The sequence below is a fragment of the Lynx rufus genome, unplaced genomic scaffold (assembly GCF_022079265.1).
Source record: "Lynx rufus isolate CCGP_SWC_20201006 ecotype Redwood Valley unplaced genomic scaffold, mLynRuf1.p SCAF_5, whole genome shotgun sequence".
Taxonomy (NCBI): Eukaryota; Metazoa; Chordata; class Mammalia; order Carnivora; family Felidae; genus Lynx; species Lynx rufus.
In genome coordinates this window covers 4,806,077-4,830,281 of record NW_025814867.1, presented here as the reverse complement: position 1 = coordinate 4,830,281, position 24,205 = coordinate 4,806,077, and the positions used below count along the sequence as shown (strand labels likewise).

The window sequence follows — 24,205 nt, the reverse complement described above, 5'->3', positions numbered from 1 at the left end:
CCTTGTTTTCCTTCATATCAGCATTTCTTCTCTGCCCCTGCCCCCTCTCCAGAGTCAGTCTCCTGAAGTCTTCACCTCGTCCGCATACCAAAACCGTGGCTCTTCTCCCCGCCATTTCTTGAGTCTGGGAAACCTTCAAGACTCTGGTAGGTCATAGCTATCCTTGTTCCTGCCATTTCCGTAGACAAGCAGAAGAATAATGCCGTGGTTCCTAAAATCTGTGTGCCGGGGTGTATGTGTGTGTGTGTGTGTGTGTGTGCGCGCGCGCGCGCGCGCACGTGTGTGAACATCTGCGACAATCTGTACCATGAGCAACATCTATCTTTTTCTCTGATATCTGCATGACTCCAGACCTTGAAGGAACACTAGAAATCCTGCATTTGGAGGGTTAGCTGCCCACCAATACTTGATGTTTGTAAAAGCTTTTGGGCCTCATTTCTAACACTGGCTCGAACTACAAAGTCCCTGTTTCAGTTATCTATTTCTGTATAACAAAGCACTCCAAGACTTAGTGACTTAAAAACCACCAAAGCGTATTTATTTTGTTCATAAAGCTATCCCTTGGGCAGGCCCAGCAGGGATGTTTGCTGTTCTGTGATGTCTGGGATCTCAGCCGTAGAAACGTGTGGTCTCGCCGCTGGGCCTCTCCCACGTGGTGGCCTCAGAGTTGAATTTACATGGTGGCTTGGGGTTCCAAGGGTGAGTGTTCCCAGAGAGCAAGGCAGAAGCTGCAAGGACGTCTTGGCCTAGACTCAGACGTCATGCCACATCACTTCTGCTGTATTCTACTGGTCACAGAAGACCAGCCCTGATTCAGCGTGGGAGCGGGCTACACAAAGGCAAGGATGTCAGGAGGCAGAGATCCCTGGGGGAACGCCTTGGGGGCAGGCTACAACAGCCTCCTTCTATTCGGCTTCCAAAGGCAAACTGATTTTTCAGTGCAAGTTAAGTTTGCCTAGGATGTGACACCGCTATACCAAAAAGCTTCAGTGGATATTCTGCCAGAAAGAAGAGATCAGGACACATGTTTTCTATGCTCCTTCCAGCACTGTGTTGTCTTTATTAAATGGAATACAGAATTAGAGGCAGAAAGTGTTTGGACTCTGGCATTCGGTTTTAGGGAATGGCAGTCCTATTATCCACCCTGGCTCTCAGAGAACCCATCTTGTCTCGGCACACTCAGTTTTGCAGGTTGTACCGGAGAGGGAGGGAATTCTGGATGCTGGCTTTAAAACGACAGTAAGGCATCCAAACTACTGTGAAATCAGCAGCCATCCTCTCTCAGCTCCAACATCATGCTGAGTAGTAACAAAAGAAATAAATGGAGACTAATGATACTAGGGTCTGGGGAACAATGCTTACATGCACAAGATGCACCCACTTAAGTCTTTTAAAAACCAGTTGTTCTAATGCTTTTATTGCTCTGTAACAAAATGAATCGAGCTGACATGGGTTCCAAGGTCACTGTGAATTGAAGTTTAACCGTATTAATGACTAAGTAATCGGATGCAAGTTCGAATGCTAGGAGGCTTGCGGAGGAAGGCATCACAGTATATTGAATGCTTGTAAACATTAGTACAAATACAGAGTAAGAGGGACTCCCCACTTGATGTTAAAGAGGCCCCAAGTTCCTCTACTTTCTGAGGGATGAAGCACTAAAAGATTCTTTTCCACTTTACATCGGCTAGGGTATAATATACTGCCCTAAAGAGGAACGGATTCAGAGTTGGCTACTTTTCTCCTAAGATGCGGTTGGTTCTCCTCCAGGTTCCTGGTTCTCTACAAGCTGGGCTCAGCCTCCAAAAGGGGGTCCTATAGGATGGCCTGAGGGAAACGCTGCCCCTAGTACAGGGGACGTGGAATGAAACAGGGCTGATCGCTGAGATTTTTTGCCCCATTCTCTTCCTCAGGCCCATCGCCTCAGGGAAATGCTTTCATAACCGGAAGGGCTGTATATTCTTCAATAAGTAGGGCTCTTTGCCCCACCTTACCCCGCGCTTCGCCCTCTGTATTTGTCGGGCCTCGTCTCCTGCTCTGTCACCTCTGTTGGTAACTAAAGCAGCAGCTGGGACTGCCTGTCGGCCACCTTTGGGCAGATCAGGTCTCTCTCGGTGGTTGGTGCCACCAGCTCGGCCCTCACACCTCAAGGGCACCCCACGACTGACTCAGAGGACAGAAGAGACAGTACAAATGCAAAGTGAGAGGGGCTGAGAGGAGCCCTAGGATGCTGGGGGCTGGGAAGCAGGACTTCCTGATGCAGAGACTGCAAACGTGGTGACATGGATGGGCCGGGACTGGGGACACAGGTCTGGAACCAGAATCACACTTGGCTATAGGGATCTGAGCCTTGCACAGGGCCCATACCACAAGCTGGAGCACACTCCAGCGGGCTAACTTACATCACATGGATGGGGACTGAGGTGAATCCTCAGGGACGGTTGTGGCTACTGCCCCACCGCCACCGCCACCGCCACCTGCAAAGCGCTCAGCTCAGCCTCGCCCCCACCTTGGGCAGCCCGGCAATGCTGTGAGATGGGCCCTCTGTCCTGTGGCTGGGACTCCAGTCTCAGATCCGTGAGTCTTGTCTCACTGTTTCCCGGGTGGAGGGTCAGCGCGACAGCTCCTCTGTGTGGACACAGTGTGAGATGAGGCATCGCGGCGGAGCCCATCCTCTGCAAAAGCAGGGGGGCCAGCAATCAGATGTTTTCTAGGACATCCAGGGGGACGAGGCCCCTCTTCTTTCCACTGAGGACTCTGATAAAGCCGTCCTGTTCTTCTTCAGAGGTCACGCAGATCTGAATGCCAAGGAAGAAAACACCAAAGGGTCAAAGGAAGAAGCTAGAAGCTACTATGGCTTGAATCGCTGCAGACTGAGGCCAGGAGCGCCAAACTGGAAAAGGGAGAGGAGTTTCAGGGAGTGGGACTGGCTCTGTAAGAAAAAGGTTGAAGAAATATTAGGCAGATCCTGGCTTTGGAACTATGCCCAGGCGTCGTATGTTTTCTGAGATTCAGCTTTATGAACGAAGATCAATGAAATGGAATTAATCATACTGTGTCCCTCTGAAGAGTCACTACGAGGACAGAATGAAATAATGCTTCCTATAGAGCCTAGCGCGTGCCATGCAATGAGTCCTCAAAACGTTTTAAAGATCCAAACAAATAGCTACCATTCAGCAGGCTCTTGTCATGTGCTTGGAAACTTATATACGTCGTATCAGAAAATCCAAAGAAGCTATTCCATTCTTGGCCCCAAGCAAAGCAAAGAGATGCTAACGTCTCCCCTAGTCCACCTGTGCCGGACTTAACAAGAAGGTGCTTAAAATCCATCTGGGTATGCTTGTCACTTACCACTGCCAGGCCACCGAACGGCATGAAGGGTGGGTGTGGTCAGAGGTACAGAAGAGGCTTTGAAAAAGAGCCTTTGGTGTGCTGTGAGTTCACCCAGTCGACCTGCTTCCGTGGGTGGTCGGTTATGTCTTAGGTTGGATTCCCCAGAAACAGAGCCTGAGACAGGAGTCCTCGTGAAGGGACTTGTTGAGCGTGTGCTCTTGGGAGGTGGGAAGCGAGGGGAGCGTGGCGGTCAGTGGAAGGAGCTGAGCAGAGGTGAGGTCTCAGCTGGAGGCGAGCCTGAGCCCGATCCCGCAGGGAGCTCTGGCGCATGAAGCGCACCGCAGAGCGGTCCCACCTTGAGGCAGGGGGTCCGGTCTTCTGGGCCCTGTGTGTCAGTCGTTGGCCACTGGCTGACGTGGGCTGTGAGAGATGCAACCTATCAGGCCAGGCAGCTCTTGTTCCACGAAGGGGGATTAGCTGGACAAAGGGCAGCTGTGAGATATTAGCCGACACAGTGACCGGGGGATAGGTGCACCCGCCTAGAGAAGGGGACATGGGCAGGGCCCCAATAGAGACCCCTTCACATGGAAGGACAGGCATTCACAGGCCACTTAAAGAGCTTCATTTGTGACTCCTGGGACTTAGGACACACAACAGGCTGGTATCTGGTTCATGTTTCAGAAACCTGCTGTGTGATAAGCTTGACTGGAAAGAGGCTCAGACAGGAGTTAATTTAACAGAAGATGTGTTGACTGTTTCATGAAGGCCAGAGGTGATCTGTGAGAAAGGAATAGCCCAGGGGCCATGTTAGATCCTACTAGAGCCTGATGGGGTAAGGTGACCCCCGAAAGGAGGGTGAACCACCTGATTTCCAAAAACTAAGGCCTGTCATTGCCCATGACAGAAACATTGCAGGCAGGAGACCCTAGGGATGGGCAGGGAGTATATGTCTTAAAAGAACCCATTAAAATGCCCCGGGGGCAGGATTTACCATTAAAACCTATCAAAGACGGAGTTTTCTTCCTTCTTGACATATGTCCCAAATTCGACAACCTTTACTATTAGTCTAAGCAATCTGCATCAACATCTGCTTCCTCGTGCAGATTTGTTCTAGATGCTTATTTTAAAAATTGAGTTTATAGTTTGAAATAGTTAAATAAAGAAATCAAACCTGAAAACAATTTACTGGCATACACACACACAGATGTTATATCATGGTGATGTCTAAGAGGGAGAACCCTGGAAAAGGAATCAGAAAACTGAAATTCTGGCCAGAGCTAAGAGCCTTACACCATTACCCCATGCCTGAGAACATACCAAAAATGACTGCAGTTTGGGTCTCTGTTAGCTTTCTGGGTCTGTTTCTGAGTTTTCCGTTATTTACATTAGCAGTCAATTTCAGTCTCTCCAGCAAAATCCCACTGTGTGCCTGTACACACTACCTTTAATTTTCCTTCTCTCTCCCAAGATTTCAGCATGGAAGTGAAACATGGTTTGGTAGAGGCAATGGAAGAGTGGTCTGAGGGGGTCTCAAAGAGTAGGGAGGCCTATAAGCACCAATGTTCATGCTTTGTTGCATGTATGGACTTACTTTGCACCTCCTAATTGGCACCCGTACAGTGATTTGATCTGGGGAGACCTTCCAAAGGACGAGGAGTTCGGTACCCACCATGCCCTCCTTGGACAGTCTTGGGAGCAGACAATGGGTAAACAGAGGAGGAAGCTAAAGGAAGTTGAAAAAAGATGAACAGAAATGGTTGAAAATAGGCTTCAGTGGTTTGTACTCTTCCCAGAAATGAAGGGTCTAGAATTTAAAATTCTGGTGGTACAAATAACATAACTCACCACGCTTGAGAACCTACCATTTTAGGAAGCACTAACAGGGCTGGAAGCATTGCATTTCGAGGTAGAATGGAAAGATGAGCCCAGAAGATTATGGGTAGAGAAGGGCAGGAGGTGAGGGAGAACCACAGCAACTCCTTTGGTTCGGAGGGCCATGAAGAGGGTGCCCAACTTGTCTTGGTTTGCCAGGGACTTTCTCAATCTTTTCACTGAAAGTCCTACATCACAGGAAATGCGTCAGTCCCAGAGACCAAGTGGGGCTGTTGATTATCCCAGCAAATGTTTTCTTGGTCAGGCCACGTGAAAGATACCCCACTTCCTGTATTCGTTCATTTATCCATTCATTCGTTCATTCAACTTTTATTGAGTGCCTACTATGTAATAGATACCACTCCAGAAGCTTGGAAACTGGTGAAAAAAGGGCAGATCCCTGCTCTCCTGGAGCTTATTGGGCAGAACTAGGTGACAGATATTTCACTGAGTAATTACACATGTGATGAGCACATTGCTGAATGAATTAATTCCTCACTCATGGGGAAAGGGGTGCTGATGTGAATATCTATGGCAATCTGATCTAGCCGAGGGGGTAAGAAAGACCTCCGAGGCCTTTAAGCAAAGATAGCAAGGTGAAAACGAGGGGGAAAAAGTAGGAGATGAATATATTTCAGTATCAAGGGAGTGTGGCACTTTGGAGGTGGGGAATCTGTGGGAAAAAGTCAGAGAGGCTGGAGGGGCCAAGAACGTGTAGGAACACAAGTACTACTGAGCCCAGCGGATGCCCTTAGCTGACCTTCTGAGTTCTCCCATTGACAGGAACTGGGGGACTGGCCAACCACTAAAACCATCGCCGGCAACGATCAATTCAGTTAGGATTCACCTGTGCCATGGAAGGTACCAAACAAAGCATTTATACTTTCTTGGGGGTAGTTTTCAAATTTTCTCCACAATAAATGCGTTTCAGTTTTGTAATCTAAAAATAATTTACCTATTTGTCTTGAAAGCTTTGACGAAAACGCAAAGAATCAATAAAAGTAGTTATACGGGGATGGCAGAACTTTGGATGAATTTAATGCAATACTGTTATGGTATTTAAAGTTGATTTCATGAGGGTATTTTTTAAATTTCAAAAATGCAGAAAACACACTTTGGCGTTAATGCAAACTCTAGTTGTGTTTGTAACATAAGGATAACTTGATTCTATTTGGAAACAAGAGCTCTGCGAAAAAATAATAGAATTATGAGACAAATTAACCCCAGAGGTAGAAATGTGATGTAATCAGAGATGCACTGCATTATTTTTAGAATCGAATTCCTTCTATTTGAAATTTGACACCTAAAATAATGGGAGGCCACAAAAGTGGAGCCAAAATTTCAAAAAATCCTTCTCAATAACAGATTTTTAAAATGTAAATTTTCTTTCAAGTGGCTGACATTTTTCCGAAACTGGTTGCCATGCTGATGACAAAGATCGAAAACGGAAAATCGTGTGGGGCTAACGAGCCCTCGGTGCCTTTTGCTGACCCGTCTGGAACTGGAATCCATTACGTCCACATGCCTTCCACTTGGCATTGTCACAGCCACGGTGTCCTTTGGTTGTCACAGGACCACTGCAGGACGTCAAGGTGAGGTCATGGAAATGAAGGTCGTGCTCTCACTTCAGCTTCGATCCTGGGGCCTTTGTAAAGGGTTTCCCTGCCTTTACCCTGAGCAGTTCTGCTTTACCAGGTCTGGAATGGAGTCCGGGAGTCTGTATTTTCAACCACCTCCCAGGTGGTTAGGATTCAGGTGGTGCAAAGACCACACTCCCAGAAACACCAGGCTGGGCAAAGTTATGGAACTTTTTAAGAGGGCTATAGGCAGGGGCACCTGGGTGGCTCAGCTGGTTAAGCGTCTGACCGGGTTTCAGCTCAGGTCACGATCTCACGGTTTGTGAGCTTGAGCCCCAAGTCGGGCACTGCGCTGACATCATAGAGCCTGCGTGACATTCTCTCTCTCTGCCCCTCCCCTGCACACACACACACACACACACACACACATGCACTCTCTCTCTCTCTCTCTCTCTCTAAATAAATAAATAAATACACTTAAATTTTTTTTTAAAGGATTATGAGCAGATCCAGTTTGTTCCTGGTTCAGGCTGTGTTGTGTCTTCAGCATGTCTAACTGAAGAGGTTGGATTGTTTGTCTCACCCCTACCCATCCTGGAAGATGGTCAGTTCAACCATAAAGAGTCCAGAATGCAGGTGTGAGCCCATTCCCAGAAAACACAATTTGGGGGACGAAGGCCTAGGAGTTGGTAGGAGTCGTTGAGCTGATGTTCTGCTTCTGGAAATTGATCAACTTGAGCAAGTTTTCATTTGCCTTCTGATTTCACGGACTTGTATATTAATAAAACAAAAACAACATTTACCCTCAAGTGGGGAAGCACAAGAATATTCTGAGGAAAAAAATCAAGCGTGCTAGCAAAATTATTTAATAACACTTTGCCAATAAAGATGAAAATCCTTCTCAAATTTATTTCATTCAAAAGACTTTCCAAGCTTTTGGACCAGGGAGGATATAATTTGGTGAGCTTGGAGAAATTTGAGGCATTGGCATGGAACCCAGCGGGAAAGTAGGTGTTTGCTTTGTGGAGGGGGGGGGTGTGGGATTAGAGATGGGGTCTCAGTTTGACAAGGATGATTCCATTGCCTGGAATGACCCAGCAGGGCACTCATATGAGCAAGAATTTGTTTTCAAGGGGCTCTCTGGTCCTAGGACACCTGCCTTTATGACATTTGCTTTCCTTGGGAGCCAAACCATGCAAACGGTGCTGTCCTGCTCAGAAGTTGGTCCACGTGGTCCAGGGCTCATTACTCCATGGAAAGTATGGGCTTAGAACGTGCAGATCTATGCTTAAGTTCCATTCTGGCTACTTACCAGGTTTTTGCCCCCTTGAGCAAGGCAAAATCTTCTATGAGCTTTTGTTTGGGATCTCAAGTAAAATGCTGTAGGTATATATACTTTATAAATACATATGCATGACATCATTAAATAATAAGTAATAATAATCATGATACTTATAATAATTATCATTGTGACAATGTCTAGGACTGTATTAATTTATTCTTTCCTTCTCTCTGAACTGGGGGCTGGAGCTAAATATTTTTCTTTTAAGTAGCCATAAAGAAAAGGTAAATCATTATTTCTTGAGGGTGTATTTGTTAGTTTGAAAATGATCAAGTATTTCGATCTATGTGTGGCATATAAAATTGCTGATCGAATTAGGAAAACCAATTTTTAAAAATTATAAATCAGATATAATTACGAAGTAATGACTGATTTTTTTTATGGGAGTTAGAAACTATCTTTTCAGGCAATTCCAAAAATGACATTCAAGATGTGTTTTGGGCAATTATTGAACAGGGATAGTATTAAAGCCATTAACGTGTTTTTCTTTTTGTACTTCTTTGTAGAGTGGGCCTCATCATTTCCAACCAGAGGTTTAATTGCCTCAGGAGATATTAGAATTACCATACCAACAATGGAGACAAAAGAGAGGCAAGGTTTTGATTTCCAAAATTGGAAATTAGAGTCAATTGTGAGACTCTATTAGGAAATAGAAGAAATTTCTACGGTCTGATTTTTTCGGATCATCTCCAAATACACCAAGAGCAAACTTGGAGGTCTTAACATATTATTTTGCTCTGTAGCAAGGATACAGGATATGACATGAAGGAAGTTGGAGTCAGAGAAGAAGGGGCGGTAGGAAGCCCTCTTGGCTGGAAGAAGGCCAAGAAAGGCAGAGTTAGGACAAAGAGCTGAGCCGTGTGTGTCTTCTCCCTTTGTGCCTGTCAACATTCCAGAAGTGAGATGGGAGAGGAAGAAGCAAGGAGCCTGAAGACATACAGGTACAAGGCCTTACTTCTCAGGAAATCAACGGTATCACAGTGAACTCCAAGTTCAACATGGCACAAGATGGCACCAGACACCTCTCGATTAGATGTAGGGAGATATTCGGGCACTGGTGTGAGCTAGTCCCTGGTTACCTACGTCCTGACTGTTTTATGCAGCCATGTGAAGGCGTCTTGCATTCCAGTGAAAAGGCAGGAGCTTGGAGTCTGGACAAGTAGACATTACTGAGAAGGGTCTTTGTGACCGGAGGCAAATGCAATGAACTGTGGAACGCGTCAGCGGGGAACAGCAATGTATTCCCAAGAGACTGCGAACCATGCATTGGTGGAGACCAGCAAAAAACCCAAACTGGACTGGAGCAGGGGTCCACCTCAGAGACGAGTGGTCCTCAAAGAAAAGCACCAGGACCACAGTCCTTACTCTGCTGCTACGATGTTATGTGTATTTCCTTTCGTGAACAGACCCCACCAGCTAAACTTGCGAACATTCTGGTTTTGCGGGTTTAGACCCTACACACTACACAATTATCACGGGCGTGTCTGTACCTTTCCTCAAAGTGAATACTTTGAATATGACTGCATTCATTTAGATTTATGTTTGTTAGTGACCGTGACTCTGTTTTAGTCCTACCTGCTGTGCGCGTGCATGCTGTACTCACCTGATTCTCTTTCAGTGTCATCTGCCCCTGTTCCTTACACCCAAGGAAGGTCCTAACACATCTAAAAATCTTCTCATTTTGTTGTACTCTCTGAACAAAGTTGGCCGGGAAGAAGCCAATCCTGTCTTGAATTTTTCCCTGAAAGGAAAAAGGAGGCATGCATCCGCAATTGTAACATCTGTCGTAATGATGGTTACCAGATAGTTACCAAATAAATAAATTTCTCTTTCTTTTAAAGAAAGAGAAATACTTACTTTCCACCAATCTTCATTGGTGTCTTCTAGAAGAGTAATCATGTCTCCTGGCCTATAATGAAGACAGAATGAGTTGAGGGAGGAAGGAGAGGGGGGACCAAAAGAAAAAAAAAGATGATTACTTTAGAGTCAGAAGCAATAGTTTTGTGTTTATACAAATAATCCTAAAATAAACAGAAGTGAAATAATTATGACATTTGACCAGTTCTTTCCACCCATAAAAATAGTTTTGTTATATATTCAAAGTAAGTGTTATTTCTGTGCTGTATTTAAAATTTTTTTAATGTTTTATTTATTTTTTGAGAGACAGAGAGAGATAGAGCATGAGTGGAGGAGGGGCAGAGAGAGAGGGAGACACAGAATCTGAAGCAGGCTCCAGGCTCCAAGCACAAGGCCCGATGCGGGGCTCGAACCCACAAACTGCACTGCATGATCATGACCTGAGCCGAAGTCGGGTGCTTACCCGACTGAGCCACCCAGGTGCCCTCTCTGTGCTGTATTAAAAATATATATAGTAGCTCTATTTTTACATATAGATAAGGGTTCTTTATTATTCTTTTAGAAAAATTTCCTATTCATATTTGCCACTTTCTGTGGCAAATGTGGATGTGACATTATAATGGATCTTTCTGAGGATATTACTATGTTTTTAAAACGATGTTTCTTTCCTTTATTGAATTCTTTGTTTCCTCTAGAATTGGTTGGCCTCGTCTTTATTTTACGGCTTCTCCTTCGTGTCGAGATTTTCTCCAACATCGTGTCCCTTGGCTGTTCCTTTACGTTAATGGCTGACGACAGAGGCAGACGGGTGTGGACCGCTGGGCGAGCTTCTCTACTACTACTGCCTCTGTGTCTGCACTGGGTCTCTCTCCCAAGTGCAAGAGCTAATTCCAGGCTCTGTTTAAGCAAGCAGAGTGCATCGACTGGGGTGTCTCATTTTTGGACGCTCGAAAATGCAGGAGGCAAGCGGTCTGGGGCCTCCTACCACTACCCCCATGGCTAAAATAGGACTCTCTTAACCCTGTTGAGGGAGACGTCAGTTTATTCGCCCGTTAAGTACAGCCGCCTTTTCCTTCCCTCCTCCTGCTCTCTAGAAAGTCTGGAGTCTAGAGTTCATCTAAACACAGCTCCTTTTCTCCTTTCTGTGAGACTTCTGTGCTCACACAGGAGCCCTCCCTAGGCCTGGGTTCTCTTTCTTTTGAGTACAGGTACTTGATTTTGGCATCAAATGCTAGTCGTTATAAGCAGTGACGGGGTGTCGTGCACACGCCTGGGGGTCCGTATCAGTTACATATTGCCGTGACGACGCTGTGTAACATACTGCCACAAAACCTCAGTGGCTCCCTCGCGTGCCCGGGTGGCGGCAGGCTGTTGGCTAGGTTGACCGGGGGAGACGTCGCCCTATTTCCGGTTTGTCACACCCCACGGGGCCCATCTGGACTTTCGTGACAGCGCCAGAATATCAAGAGTGGCAGATGGAAACATGCAGAAACACATTAAGGGCCTCTCAGGCCGGGCTTGGAACTGACATACGGTTACTCCTGCCTCACTTTATTGGGGAAAGTACGTCATAAGGCCAGTCCAGATTCAAGGGATGGCAGACAGATGCACCTTCTGTGGTGACGGAAACCGTGAAGCGTCACGGCCAAGGGCACGAGTACAGGAATTGGGGTCATGAATGCGATCAAGTCTCTGGACACAGACAGCCTCGTGTTCTTCGGTGAATCTGCTGTGAGTTCAGCGTCTCCTTGGAAGTGTCCCTACATCTAAAGTCATTCTTTCCTGAGCACTGTGGTCTCCAGGCATCTTCTCTCTTCTCACTTCTATGTGCTGCATTTTGCCAGGAAAGTTTCCAAATTTGGGGGTCTCTGATAGTATTATTTCTTGTTTTCTAGTACCATTATGGATGTATTCTTAATATATATATACGCACATGTATATGTATATATATGTACATGTATATATATATGTGTATATACACATATATATTCTGACATTTCAAGCAATATATATATATGCATATATATATATGCATATATATGTATATGTATATATATGTACATGTATATATATGTGTACACATGTATACGTATATATATGCATATTTATATGCATATGTATACGTATATACGTACATATATATACGTATATATGTGTGTATATACATATATATATTCTGACATTTCAAGCAATATATATCATATAAATATGTATGCATATGTATATATATGTATATATGTGTGTATATACATATATACATTCTGACATTTCAAGCAATATATATGCATATAAATATGTATATATATGCATATATATGCATATGTACTTGTATATATATGTACATGTATATATATGTGTATATACATATATAAATATTCTGCCATTTCAAGGGATTGGAGCAGGAGGGGAAGCAGGGCCGTGTGCTCGTCTTGCCATTCCGATTCAATCTCCTCTGCTGTCATTTTCAATTCTCGGTTAATATCTGTCTTTAATGTCTGTAGAGGGGATTCCTACAGCCCTGTTGCCCCTGAAGCGTCAGACACAGAGGCGTTTTGGAATTTCACGAGTCACAGATTCGTGCTGATGCCACGGAAAGCGACGTGGTTGAAAATCACTCTTTTCCCAGGTGAGGGATTTAATTAAGCAGCAAGGACGGAAGTTGATGTAGAACAATCTTTCCAGCTCCAGCAGATTTTTTTTTTTTTTTTTTTAACGTTTATTTATTTTTGGGACAGAGAGAGACAGAGCATGAACGGGGGAGGGGCAGAGAGAGAAGGAGACACAGAATCGGAAACAGGCTCCAGGCTCTGAGCCATCAGCCCAGAGCCTGACGTGGGGCTCGAACTCACAGACCGCGAGATCGTGACCTGGCTGAAGTCGGACGCTTAACCGACTGCGCCACCCAGGCGCCCCCAGCAGATTTTACTCAACCTAAGAACCTAGGGAACCACGCGTTAGTATCAACTGGGAGTTAGTATCAACTCCCAGACGTTGCTGATGGTCTGGGAGAAAGTGCTAAGGAGGGGATAATGCTGGAGACTGGGGGGGAGGCATTGCAGTTGATACAGTTTTGATGCAGCTTTACAGCCTGGAGAGGGACACGCTCTTTCCCATGCCCAGAGGTGGGCAGTCCCTGAGCGTAGGACCCGTGTTAATGAACCCACATACTAGGATGAGGCACTCGCTGGAATCCAAGCCATAATTTCATGAGCAATACCAGACACACTCTCAAGAGTGATGTGGATTCTGTCTCATCCTATAAAAGCACTGTCAGGATCAGAAAACTGCCTGGTGAGGGAGAAGGGGCACACTCAACTCTTCATTCCTTTTTTGTTGTCCTTGTTGTTTACCCACCCATTCCACGAACATTCCAGAAGGCTGACTCTGAAAGAGCCGTTTTACTAGGCACAGGGTGCGGAGGAAACCGGGGGACCCCGGCTGCTGGCCTTACCTAAGCTGCCCCTCCAGCTTGGGTCTGCTGTCCCCCTGAATCCCAGCTGCAAGCCCGGTGGCCCTGGGGCCAGCCCTCCGCTGTTAACTGTGACTTCTCTGCTCAGCCCGTTCTCGATTCACTTCTTTCCTCCTTCCCCCACCACGGTGGCGGTGCGTGACGTCCGGCCACCAGGGGGCTCAGTCCAAACATTCTGCACACTCGCTGCACGTAGGGAGGGCGCTTCCAGGGTTCCTGGAGGAATGGAGGCCTGGCACCCCAAGTCCCCCTCTCCATCGCTTGCTCTCGGGATGGACACTGCCCGTGCGCGACCCTCCGGCCGGCTTCACGCTGCCGTGGCCGAGCAGGCCTGGAGATTTTCTACTTTAACTCTCTTTATTTCCAAATTCTTGAGGATGAATTTGTCAGGCCCCCAAATATTTAAAACAAAACAAAACAAAAAACTCCCTTTGTTTAATTCAACCAGAGCTTCCTGAATTCAGGTCAGCGTTGTGCTGCACCGTATTCGAGAATTACACGCGTGCAAAATACAATGCGATTCATAAACAACAAAGGCATCAGCTTCCTCTTTGGTGCAGACTGATCAGAGCACCGCAACTGGTCTTTTCTTTTTGTCTGCTCAGTAAAACTGGGCTTGGACCCTGAGGAAGGCCTTTGGGTTGGTGTTTGGAAAGTCTTTTCAAGTGTCTTTTTTTTTTTTTTTTTTGAGGTGGGGAGAGGCAGAGGGAGAGAGAGAGAATCCTTTGTTTTTGTTTTCTTTTTAAGTTTACCTGTTTATTTTTGAGAGAGAGCATGAGCAGGGGAGGGGCAGAGAGAGAGGGGGAGACAGAGAATCCCAAGCAGGCTCCACGCTGTCAGCTCAGAGCCCGATTCAGGGCTTGATCGCAAGAACGTGGAGATCGTGACCTGAGCCGAAATTCAGGGTCGGATGCTTAACTGACTTAGCCACCCAGGTGCCCCTGGAAAGTCTTGACACAATGAAGGAACCGTGGGCTACCAACAAGAGTAGGAACAGAGTCATAGCAGCTAACTGTAGAACTATGACTCAGCGGAGAGGGGAGAGCGTTGACCTGCGAGTGTGTGCGTCTGCGTCTGTGCATGGGAACCGCATGGGTGCCGTCTGTTCATTTTCAGCCACGCTCTGCCTCCTTCATTTCCCAGTTTTGCACTTGGACACAGGAAGCCTTCTCTTCCACGACCAGGTAACTGGTTGCAGGACTTAGAGGGCCCAGTGTCACAGGGTGTGGACGAGGTCAGCTGAGCTCAGTCAGCTTCAGGGACATCTTCTGCAAATTGGTAGGGACACGGCTTGGTCTTCTAGAGGTGGGCTTCTGGAGGGTGGAGGGGGAGTTGTCCTGAGGCGCCCCCTGCCACGTCTCTCCATTTCCCGCGTGGAGCTCAGATTCCTAGCAGTGCAGACACAGACACCCTCCTGATGAGGACACCCCATTTGGGAAGCCCCTTCTCCACAGTCTCAGACAACCTGAGATCTCAGACTGGCCCTCCATTAGGGCCCTCTTTGTTTTCACAGTGTTTTGGATATACGGAATATTTTGGAATGCAAAGGACACTGGTCTTCCTTTACCCCTCTAGCGCTGCCAACTGAGCCAAAGGAATTATAGGACATCCCAGTAGTTTTTGAATGCCTGTGACACGGTAGGTTTGGGCCGTGTGTTGAGTGGACAAAATGAAAACATTTTGCTAAGCACTGGTTTCCTCATCTTAACATTTTATCTCTTAAAATAATAGTACGTACCTCATCAATATTTTTTTTTCAACGTTTATTTATTTTTGGGACAGAGAGAGACAGAGCATGAACGGGGGAGGGGCAGAGAGAGAGGGAGACACAGAATCGAAAACAGGCTCCAGGCTCCGAGCCATCAGCCCAGAGCCTGACGCGGGGCTCGAACTCACGGACCGCGAGATCGTGACCTGGCTGAAGTCGGACGCTTAACCGACTGCGCCATCCAGGCGCCCCAATATTTTTGAGGATTAGGTGAGGTCATCCTTGTACGGCACGTTTAGCCAAGCCCACAACAGATGGTAGCTGGTGTTGTTGTTAAGGCATAGTTACTGCCCTCAAGATGCTGATACTCTTTTTTTTTTTAAGAGTAAAGAAATTTTAAGGGAGCCTGGGTGGCTCGGTTGGTTAAGTGTCTGACTCTTGATTTTGGCTCAGGTCATGATCTTACGGTTCGCGGGTTCGAGCCCTGCACTGGGCTCCGTGGGGACAGTGCAGAGCCTGCTTGGGATGCTCTCTCCCTCTCTCTCTGCCTCTCCCCCATTTGCTCTCTCTACCCCTCTCTCAAAATAAATGAACAAACTTAAAAAAGAGTTAAGAGATTTTACTCTAGGGAGATGCTGGTACTCTTAAGGGGGAAAGAAAGACATAAGGTGATAATTTACACCAAAGTGTCGTCACCAGACAAGAAGAAATACGCTGGGGCAGGGGAGGGGGACAGACAAGTGTGGAAATGACCCCAAGCAAAAACCCCGATACAGAGGCTTCATTGAGACTCAGCGACCTCAATTATATTTATGTAACTACACACTATACGTCACAAATACAGAATGGACTATATTTGCTTCGCAAAGCTGCTATGCAGATTCATCGCTAAGGCATATGTGCTGCTCTTTAGTGCTGACTGACACACGACAAGGGCTTACACATTCTAATTTCTTCCTAAAAGTGTAACTTTTTCACTTGGGAATTTGAAGATCTAATGATTATTACCTCTTAAGTGAGTGCTCCCTTAGGTTTCTGGCAGGGACCGTTGGTTCATGAAATCATCTTTGGCCTCTTACGTGGCTTCAGTATGATTCAGAGCTTTGAAAAAGCTTTTCTCTCTCTTTACATCCCTCCATCCCTCTTGCCCTCCGCCCCGCGTAGTGACCAGAAATGTGGCAAGGGCTGGGGGCTAGAGCTCGCATTGCGGTGCCCAGGGGCCGATGGCAATGGAGGTGTGGGAATAGTGCGGGAGGACAGTCAACCAGTCTGGCGAGGGACAGTGGGTTCAGTGAATGAAGCAGGCGTGGCCCGCTCAATCTGCACACAAGTAAGAAGGTTCACAGAGACGTCACCAGCTACAGGCGGGATCTGAATCCGCTAGTAACACCACCAAATCAAGCTGCCTCTCCCACCCACCCACGCCTTGTGGAAATTCACCACAAGTGCCCATTTTACCCGGCAAGTATTTTGAGATATCTTTAGCCTTTCTTACCCTTTTCCATTCATTAGGGAGAAAAAAAAAAAAATCAACCGATGAAACCAAAAAACCCAACCAACCGAACCAAAACAAACAACTGAGCACCAACCCAATCCATCTTACAGCCATCGGAGTCAGCATAAGAAGAGCCAGGCTGCTCCGTTGACTTCAGATCTACGGCCCAATTTTTCAGCAGACCCGCTTCTCAATTTCCACCATCCTCCTCCAGAGCTTACAGGCTGTGCCCACGGAGCAGGTGACCAGAAACTCCCGAATCCCGAAGTTTGATTCTGTCTTAATCGTGGCGTCCGTGAGACTGCCTGCACTTCCCCCGGTGCCGAGAGCAGCTCAGAGAAAAGACATTCGGCGCAAGGGCCATTTGGATGGGATTTGGTCAATGTTCCTGAACTGTCACGGATCACGCTCTCCGGAACCTAATTGAAAGAGGCATCTGAGTGAGAGGGAGGCCGCAAAGCACATTAGTGGCATTCAAGAGGGTCTGGGTTTCCTGACACAGTGCGGCATCGGAACATAATATGCATCAGAGACTTTCCTCAAATAGCCTTAATTGCATTTTGATGTCCTGGTGACCGTGAAGATTATTTTTAAATCAAATTGGTGCATTAGAATTACATTTAGTTTTAATTAAGTTGATGCATTTGCCAAGCAGTAATGTGCTTAGAGAATGGAATCGAGACACCGAGGGAGTCTTATTCTCTCTTACTCTGTCTCCAGGGCTCTCCTTTTCTTATTTTATGGAGGAGTTATAAAGCCTTACAGAGTGAAGGACATAGCCACACAAGTTGTAGGCCAGAACCCGAATGCAGTCCCGAGACCTGAACACGACCGAGGCTCAGGGAACTTGCCTTGTGGCCTTGGGTATGCCACTGGCTCACCGCGTATCTTTGGATGTCACAGCCGTTCTCAAGTCGCACAGATAACTCGGAATCCAGGGGAACACTTAACCATTCAGATTTCCGAGTGGGATCTGACCCCCTAGGCCGGGGGGGAGCCTAGGAATCTCTATTTTGATGATATTCTCCAGGAGGTTCTTAGGGCTTGTAACAAGTGGTTTGGCAATCCTAACCATAGTTTCCTCCCCTGTAGAATACTAATCGCTGGGGTAACCTCACAGGTTTGAGAAAAGAACTCAAGGGGATGTCGGGGAAAACTGGGAAAATTGGGAAGACTTTGAAATAGGCAGAAACAGTAGTGATCTGGGTGTTTGGCGCCCCTTTCCTCCAGCCAACTCCTTGTCATGTGAGCTGTTTTACCTTTTCAGGAAAACTGATGGTACTGTAAATGACTCTTGTCCCTAGAAATGCATGTGAATTTTGTCTGGTGGAAAACACCCAGTAGTCACCTGTAAGTACTGACCAGTTCAGCACGCATTTGTAAATTCACGTCGGCACTCCCGATTGCCTGTTTGTGGGATGTTTGAGCTCTCCTTTGTACCGCCTGGGACATTATACTGGTTCTCTCGTTAATTAAAGAGTCAAATGAAATTTTCGATATGTGTTCATTTTATATTTCTATAGGGTCATAATTTTACTTTAAAAATTTTTTTAATGTTTATTTTTGAGAGAGAAGAAAGAACAAAAGCAGGGGAGGGGCAGAGAAAGAGGGAGATACAGAATCGGAAGCAGGCTCCGAGCTGTCAGCTCAGAGCCCGACGTGGGGCTCAAACTCACGAACCTCATGAGACCATGATCTAAGCTGAAGCTGGATGCCCAACTGACTGAGCCACCCGGGCACTCTACCTTAATTTTTAAAAAAAGTTTATTTACTTATTTTCAGAGACAGAGAGAGAGAGAGAGAGAGAGAGAGAGAGAGAAGCCTCTGCATTGTCAGTGTGGAGCCCCACGCGGGACTCCAACCTATGAATGAACCGTAAGATCATGATCTGAGCTGAAACCAAGAGCTGGACGCTTACCCAACTGAGCCACCCAGGTGCCCCAATTTTATCTTAATTTAAAAAAAATGGTCAGTGAACGGGAGTGATTTTTCATAACGCACTCTATAGATCACAAGCTTCCTGGTCCTAAAAGCAAGACGTAACAATCCTAAGAAACTGGTAAGTAGTGGTAAGAATGGTCCACACTGGCTAAATTAATACATCGTCTCAATCTGCTGATGAGAACAAGTTGTCAACCTCCACACAGAGGGAACCCACATGGTCAATGCAGGATGGAGAGTTTGGGGTGGGAACAAGGCCAGTGGGCTGAGAGTCGGCCTCCCTGGCTTTCAGCTTGAGTCTCTGCTTTCTTCCGGTCAGTCTTTGGCCCTGGCTCTCCCAACTTATCCCCCGAAGGTAAGGAACTGATGAGGGAGCGTGAGGCAGGCTAAGGGGCAAAATTCAGGCTGGCACGCCCCTCCCCCTCCAGGTGGAATATGGGAGATCTTCCTCAGACACTCCTGGCTACCCAAGAACAAAGGAAAGGGGTTCAAGTGCCTGCCCTGGTGAGGTGGGAAATGGAGGCAAATGGAAAGTTAAATTCCCTTCCTGCCTAGAGCCCATTGACAAGTCCTTGAAACTGGCACAGCCCATTGACAAGTCCTTGAAACTGGCAGAGTGACCTCCTTCTAGGAGCTCAGTTGCCTTGATGATGACTCTTTGCGGGGGGCAAAAGAGAACCTTAGCTCAACATCATCCCAACCTCGAGGATCCTGTAATTCTACTCCCTTGATCTCATGCTGGCAATCATACTCCAAGCTTATGGCCCACCCGATATGCATCTGAAGGGTCTCATGACTGAGGTTTTATTTAAAGGTAATAAATGGTGTTTCCCTAGCAACAGTTAGCCCCTCAGGGTCCTGGAAACCTTGCTTCCAGAATTCCTTGGAGACTTACTCTATCCCTGACCCCCTTCAAACCTGAGGGTATATAATGAGTTACCCATCACGACCCCAGTGCAGCTCTCCCTGCCCACGGGTCCTGTCCCCGTACTTTAATAAAATCACCATTTTGCACCAAAGATGTCTTCAAGAATTCTTTCTTGGCTGTCGGCTCTGGACCCCACAAACCCCCACCACCCCAAAACTTCATCAGAACCATAAACTGTCTCATTGGAATATGAACTATAACAGCTACGTGTCCACTCACTAAGCCCTACCGAAGTTGAAGATAGTCTTTCCATAATGAGGTCTGGAATAGTAGTTATGAAAATAGGCTTAACGCCCCTAAAAGAATGTGTACCACCTCTTTGTGATGGGGTTGGCAATTGCCCCCTATCCGGGACCTCTTAAAGTGATTCTCATGTTCTGTCACAAGCCATCCTTCCTTACCCCTTCCTGACTGGAAAGAGAGAATGAATGCTCGCTAACCGAGCTGCACAGGCACCCAGGGCCCCTGTTGCTGGAAGCCTTGGGTTGCTTGTAATGCCACCTGTTTGCTAAGCCTTCCGGAGGCCTCCCCAGGCTGCTCTGACGTCTCCTTGAAGTGCCGTGGATCTGGCAACATCCCCGCCCACAAGAGCCCACAATGGAGTGAGCTTTCTCGTCCACTTTTCTGCTACGTCCAGCCCATGACCACCTGAGCTCTTTGAGGGCAGGGTCTGTGAATTGTTCACCCAGCAGCGAGTCGATGCTCATTCGCTACGTGGGGAGCAGTAAAGAGATGACACAAATTCTGAGAATGGTCACACAAGGGTTAAAATCAGTTTGAACTCGATTTCGAGGGAAGCTTTGGAAAAATCAGAGAGAGATGAATTCAGGCCATGCCATCTCCAGAGGTTCTCATGAATATTAGCTAATGAGACCAATGGTTGCCTGGTTTCATTCAGACGCAACCACGGAAAAATCTGAGACTCGCTGCTTCCGAGAAAAAGGCTGGCGATTCAAGAATCTAAATCCTTATTTGGGATTACAAAAAAATACATTTTTCTTTGATTCCCCCCCACCCCCCGATTTAGGTGTTCAGATACACATTGAAGTGGAAATTAATTTTTATCTTTCTCAGAACTTAACAATATTGGAAAAGCAGCTCCCTCTTTCCCTCTCTTGGCTCCTAAGCTGTCTTTCTTTTCTTTTTTTTTTTTCCTCTTTTTTTGGCCCCTTATGAAACATGGCCATTATCATATAAATTTGTTTGGGGAGAACTAATAAAAATGAAAATGACTTCGATGTGGGAAGCCAAAATGGGTCCTTTGCAATAGGCATTATATGGTCACTACAATATGCATCTGAACCCTTCTGCCTTTTATTTACTCCCCATCCTTTATTTCAGAGCCCCTAAGATATCTTAGGGGCTTGTGTTTACTCGGAGTTATTTACATCTGCTGCTTATTTACATGATACATCAGCATGCCAAAGCCATAAATATTATCCTTATTGATTTTTAAAAGGCGCGTTGGTGTGAATGATGAGCAATGGCTCTAACACCATTTTGCAGACTTCTGAATCCCAAATCAGCCTGGGTAATGAATAGGACTGGTTATGTGGTAAATGTGACAGGCACGCTTCACTTTCATCAACAAGCTAGGCGTGTGCTATCTTGCTAACAAAGTGTGTGTGTGTGTGTGTGTGTGTGTGTGTGTGCATGAATGTGTATTCGGGTGTGCATGGGTGTATGAATGTGTTTGTGTATATCTGACTGTGAGTGTGTGGGAGCGTATGTGCACAGGTAAGTGTAACACACACCTATCTTATCTTATCTTATCTTATCTTATCTTATCTTATCTCATCTCATCCTGCGAAAGAGAGAGCACCAGCAGGGGAGAGGGGCAGCAGGAGACAGAGAATGGAGTCTGATGCAGGGCTCAATCCCACGCTCCTAGAATCATGACCTGAGCCGAAATCAAGAATCAACTGACTAAGCCACCCAGGCGCCCCTCAAGTAGCACGTTAAAAATCTTTGCTTATGTACTCAGCTGTTCGTGCATACAGCCTAATTTTCAAAGCTCTTAAAAATTTTGAAAATAAAGGTCATTGGTGGAAGTTGTTTAAGACTAACTACAGAAGCTTACCTACTGTACAAGCTCATCGCACTCAGACAGAGGGATGGGGGTGTTCTTTAATGTTATCAGACCTCAAATTGTCTGTGACAGTTAGGGGATCCAGGGCACCACGGTCCCACATCTTTCATGTCAGTGGTAAAACGTCATGCCTACAAACCAGGAACTGCAAAATCTACTCGTAAGATGAAGGACAGGGTATCACAGCCTCCTTATTGCTGGACAAATTGGATCAAGTCCCCTTGGGTGTGCTCAAAGGCCAGAGAGAGCCTTTGAATGTGTTTTTTGCAACTATATATCCTTAGGGTAGGGTTAACGAGGTTCAGGAGACTTGGACACCAAACATATTGTGAAAAGATGCAAATTAAGAGAAGTTTATCTAAAATATACTGGGTACCTTACTTCGTACCGGGCATGAAATCCCACCTTTTATTTACATTATCTAGTTGCATACTCAGTCTCCCTTGGAAGAAGAAAACGGAGACCCCGAGAGATCGAGTAGCTGGCTCAAGGAGATGCAGCTAGGAAGGGTCAGAGCTGGAAGGCGGACCCAGGTCTATGTGACTCCCAGTCATCGCTCTTTTCTGCCCTGCGCTCTGCACCTGATGGACAGGTAGAGTGTTATCGAGAGAACTCCAGCCATTTGGGGAGGTAATGGTGGACGCGCTTACGAGGGAAGCTGATGTTGCACTGAAACGGTAGCAAAGCCGACTGTGCGAAGCCTCTGCCTTCCGACAGCATTTGGAGACCCGTGACGGGACCACGGCATTTCTAAGAGGAGTACTCACTGCCCTAAGAATAGGGGGGTGGCATCCCAGCTTCTCCTTTCTGAGGCTTAGTCCCCCATTCAACTGTGAATGTCCAGTAAGGGTTCAGCAGGGCTCCTTCCAAACCATCTTAAACCTTTGAGCTCCTTTCCTACAATTTCTTCTTGGCAAATAATATTCATCACCGGTTCGAGACCCATCTCCTCCAGGAAACAGGCCCTGACTAAGCCCTCTGAGCTTGGCTTGCTTCCTCTTCTATAAGTTTCATTATATCATCATGTACTTGACGTGCCCACGAACTGTACGTGCCAGGCACAGCATTAGTTCATCCGTTCATTCATGACGTATTTATTAAACATCTCCTATGTTTCAGGAACCAGGCTACATGGATGGGTAGGTTAGCAACTGCAGATTATTTGTTCTCATGGAATTTATAAGGGAGATAGAGGTTCACCACATAATCCCAGAAATACATAAATACAAGCTGAGGTAAGGGCTTTAAAGGAAAGATACATGGGGTCATGAAAGCAGGTAGCAGAGAAATCTCACCCAGACTGGGGGTATCAGGAAAGGGCGTACCGAGGAAGCAAAATCCCAGCTGAGATCTGTGAGGGCATGCACGCATGTGGGTGCCTGTGATGGTGATGGAGGGTGGACAGGAGGAGTGGCGGGGGGACCAGCCTGCAGGAAGGAAAATCCCTCGGCAGGTAGTAGTGTGGTCCTTCTGGGGAAGAAAAGAAGCCAGTGTGGAGGGAGCAGAGAGGTGAGGGAACCGTGGTACAAGACGAAAACGGAGAGGTCCCCAGGGATGAGACTGTGCTGGTCCTAGAGGTCCTTGTGAACACTGTGGTCTTCACCCAAGGGGAACGGGAGGGCACTGGAGACTTTAAAAAAATTTTTTTTAATGTTTTATTTACTTATTGAGAGAGACAGAGACAGAATGTGAGTGGGTTAGGGGCAGCGAGAGAGGGAGACACAGAATCCGAAGCGGGCTCCAGGCTCCAAGCGATCAGCACAGAGCCCGACGTGGGGCTCGAACCCATGAGCTGTGAGATTATGACCTGAGCTGAGGTCGGACGCTCAACCGACTGAGCCACCCAGGTACCCCGGGCACTGGGGACCTTTAAGCAAAGATGTGTGTGTTGTGAGCAGACCAAAGGCAGGCATAATGATGATCTCCTTTTACATGTGAAGAAGCGGGGGCTTGCGTAACTTTTCTGGGTTTCATGGGGGTCCTACGGCTAGTGAGTGACTTGGCTGGGAGCTAAACCCTTATCAAGCGATGCCCACACTTTTTTTTTTTTCTCTTAAGCATTCGGCGAATCTCTGTTGATATATATTCATTCTGTCTTCCTCTGTCTCTCATTTCTTAAGACTGGACTGGAAGTGCCACTTCTGGAGTAGGACTAGAACCGATCGGAGTTAACACTATCAAGACCCTACTCTGTACCAGAAACTGTTATTTTATTTAATCAAAGGGATTCCATAAGGGAGAGCCTTATTATATTTTCAAGATGACAAAACAGAGGTTCGGAAAGGTAGGTAATATGTCGTATTGTTAGAAAGGAAAGGGGTCAGGGTAGGAGTTCATTCTACCTGAGTCCCAAGTTGAGACGACCCCCAGTACCATGTACTGTCACCTTAGTGACTTCTCCACCCAAAGTGGATGGGAAGGGAGGGATGGGGAGCAAGGCTAGAAACACAGAGAACAGGCAGGGCCTGGAACCCCAGTCTGGGGAGGGATGGAGATAGGATGGTTGCAGTAGGTTCAGGCAAAGAGAACCAGTCGGACTTGAACATTAAATACATCTTGGACGCAAGGTGAAGGGAAGCCTCTGGTGGCTGGCTTGG

The 24,205-nt window shown here is 46.7% G+C and overlaps 1 protein-coding gene across 5 annotated transcripts in view; it reads right to left on the bottom strand.

Annotated features, from left to right (window-relative positions):
- Positions 1-516: 516 nt before the first annotated feature.
- STAC (SH3 and cysteine rich domain) overlaps positions 517-24,205 on the bottom strand; it is a 140,766-nt gene continuing 117,077 nt past the window's right edge. The window contains exons 9-11 of one of the 5 annotated variants that reach the window (XM_047099720.1): positions 9,979-10,030; positions 9,725-9,862; positions 517-2,795 (exon numbers count right to left, since the gene is read on the bottom strand). In XM_047099720.1, the coding sequence (XP_046955676.1) occupies positions 2,697-2,795; positions 9,725-9,862; positions 9,979-10,030 (289 nt within the window). In that variant the 3' untranslated portion in view covers positions 517-2,696. Of the gene's footprint in view, positions 2,796-6,222; positions 6,780-7,199; positions 7,550-9,553; positions 9,863-9,978; positions 10,031-14,676; positions 14,836-24,205 lie in introns of those variants that run through there. The other 4 variants (XM_047099721.1, XM_047099724.1, XM_047099719.1 and 1 more) reach the window with 4 other exon arrangements.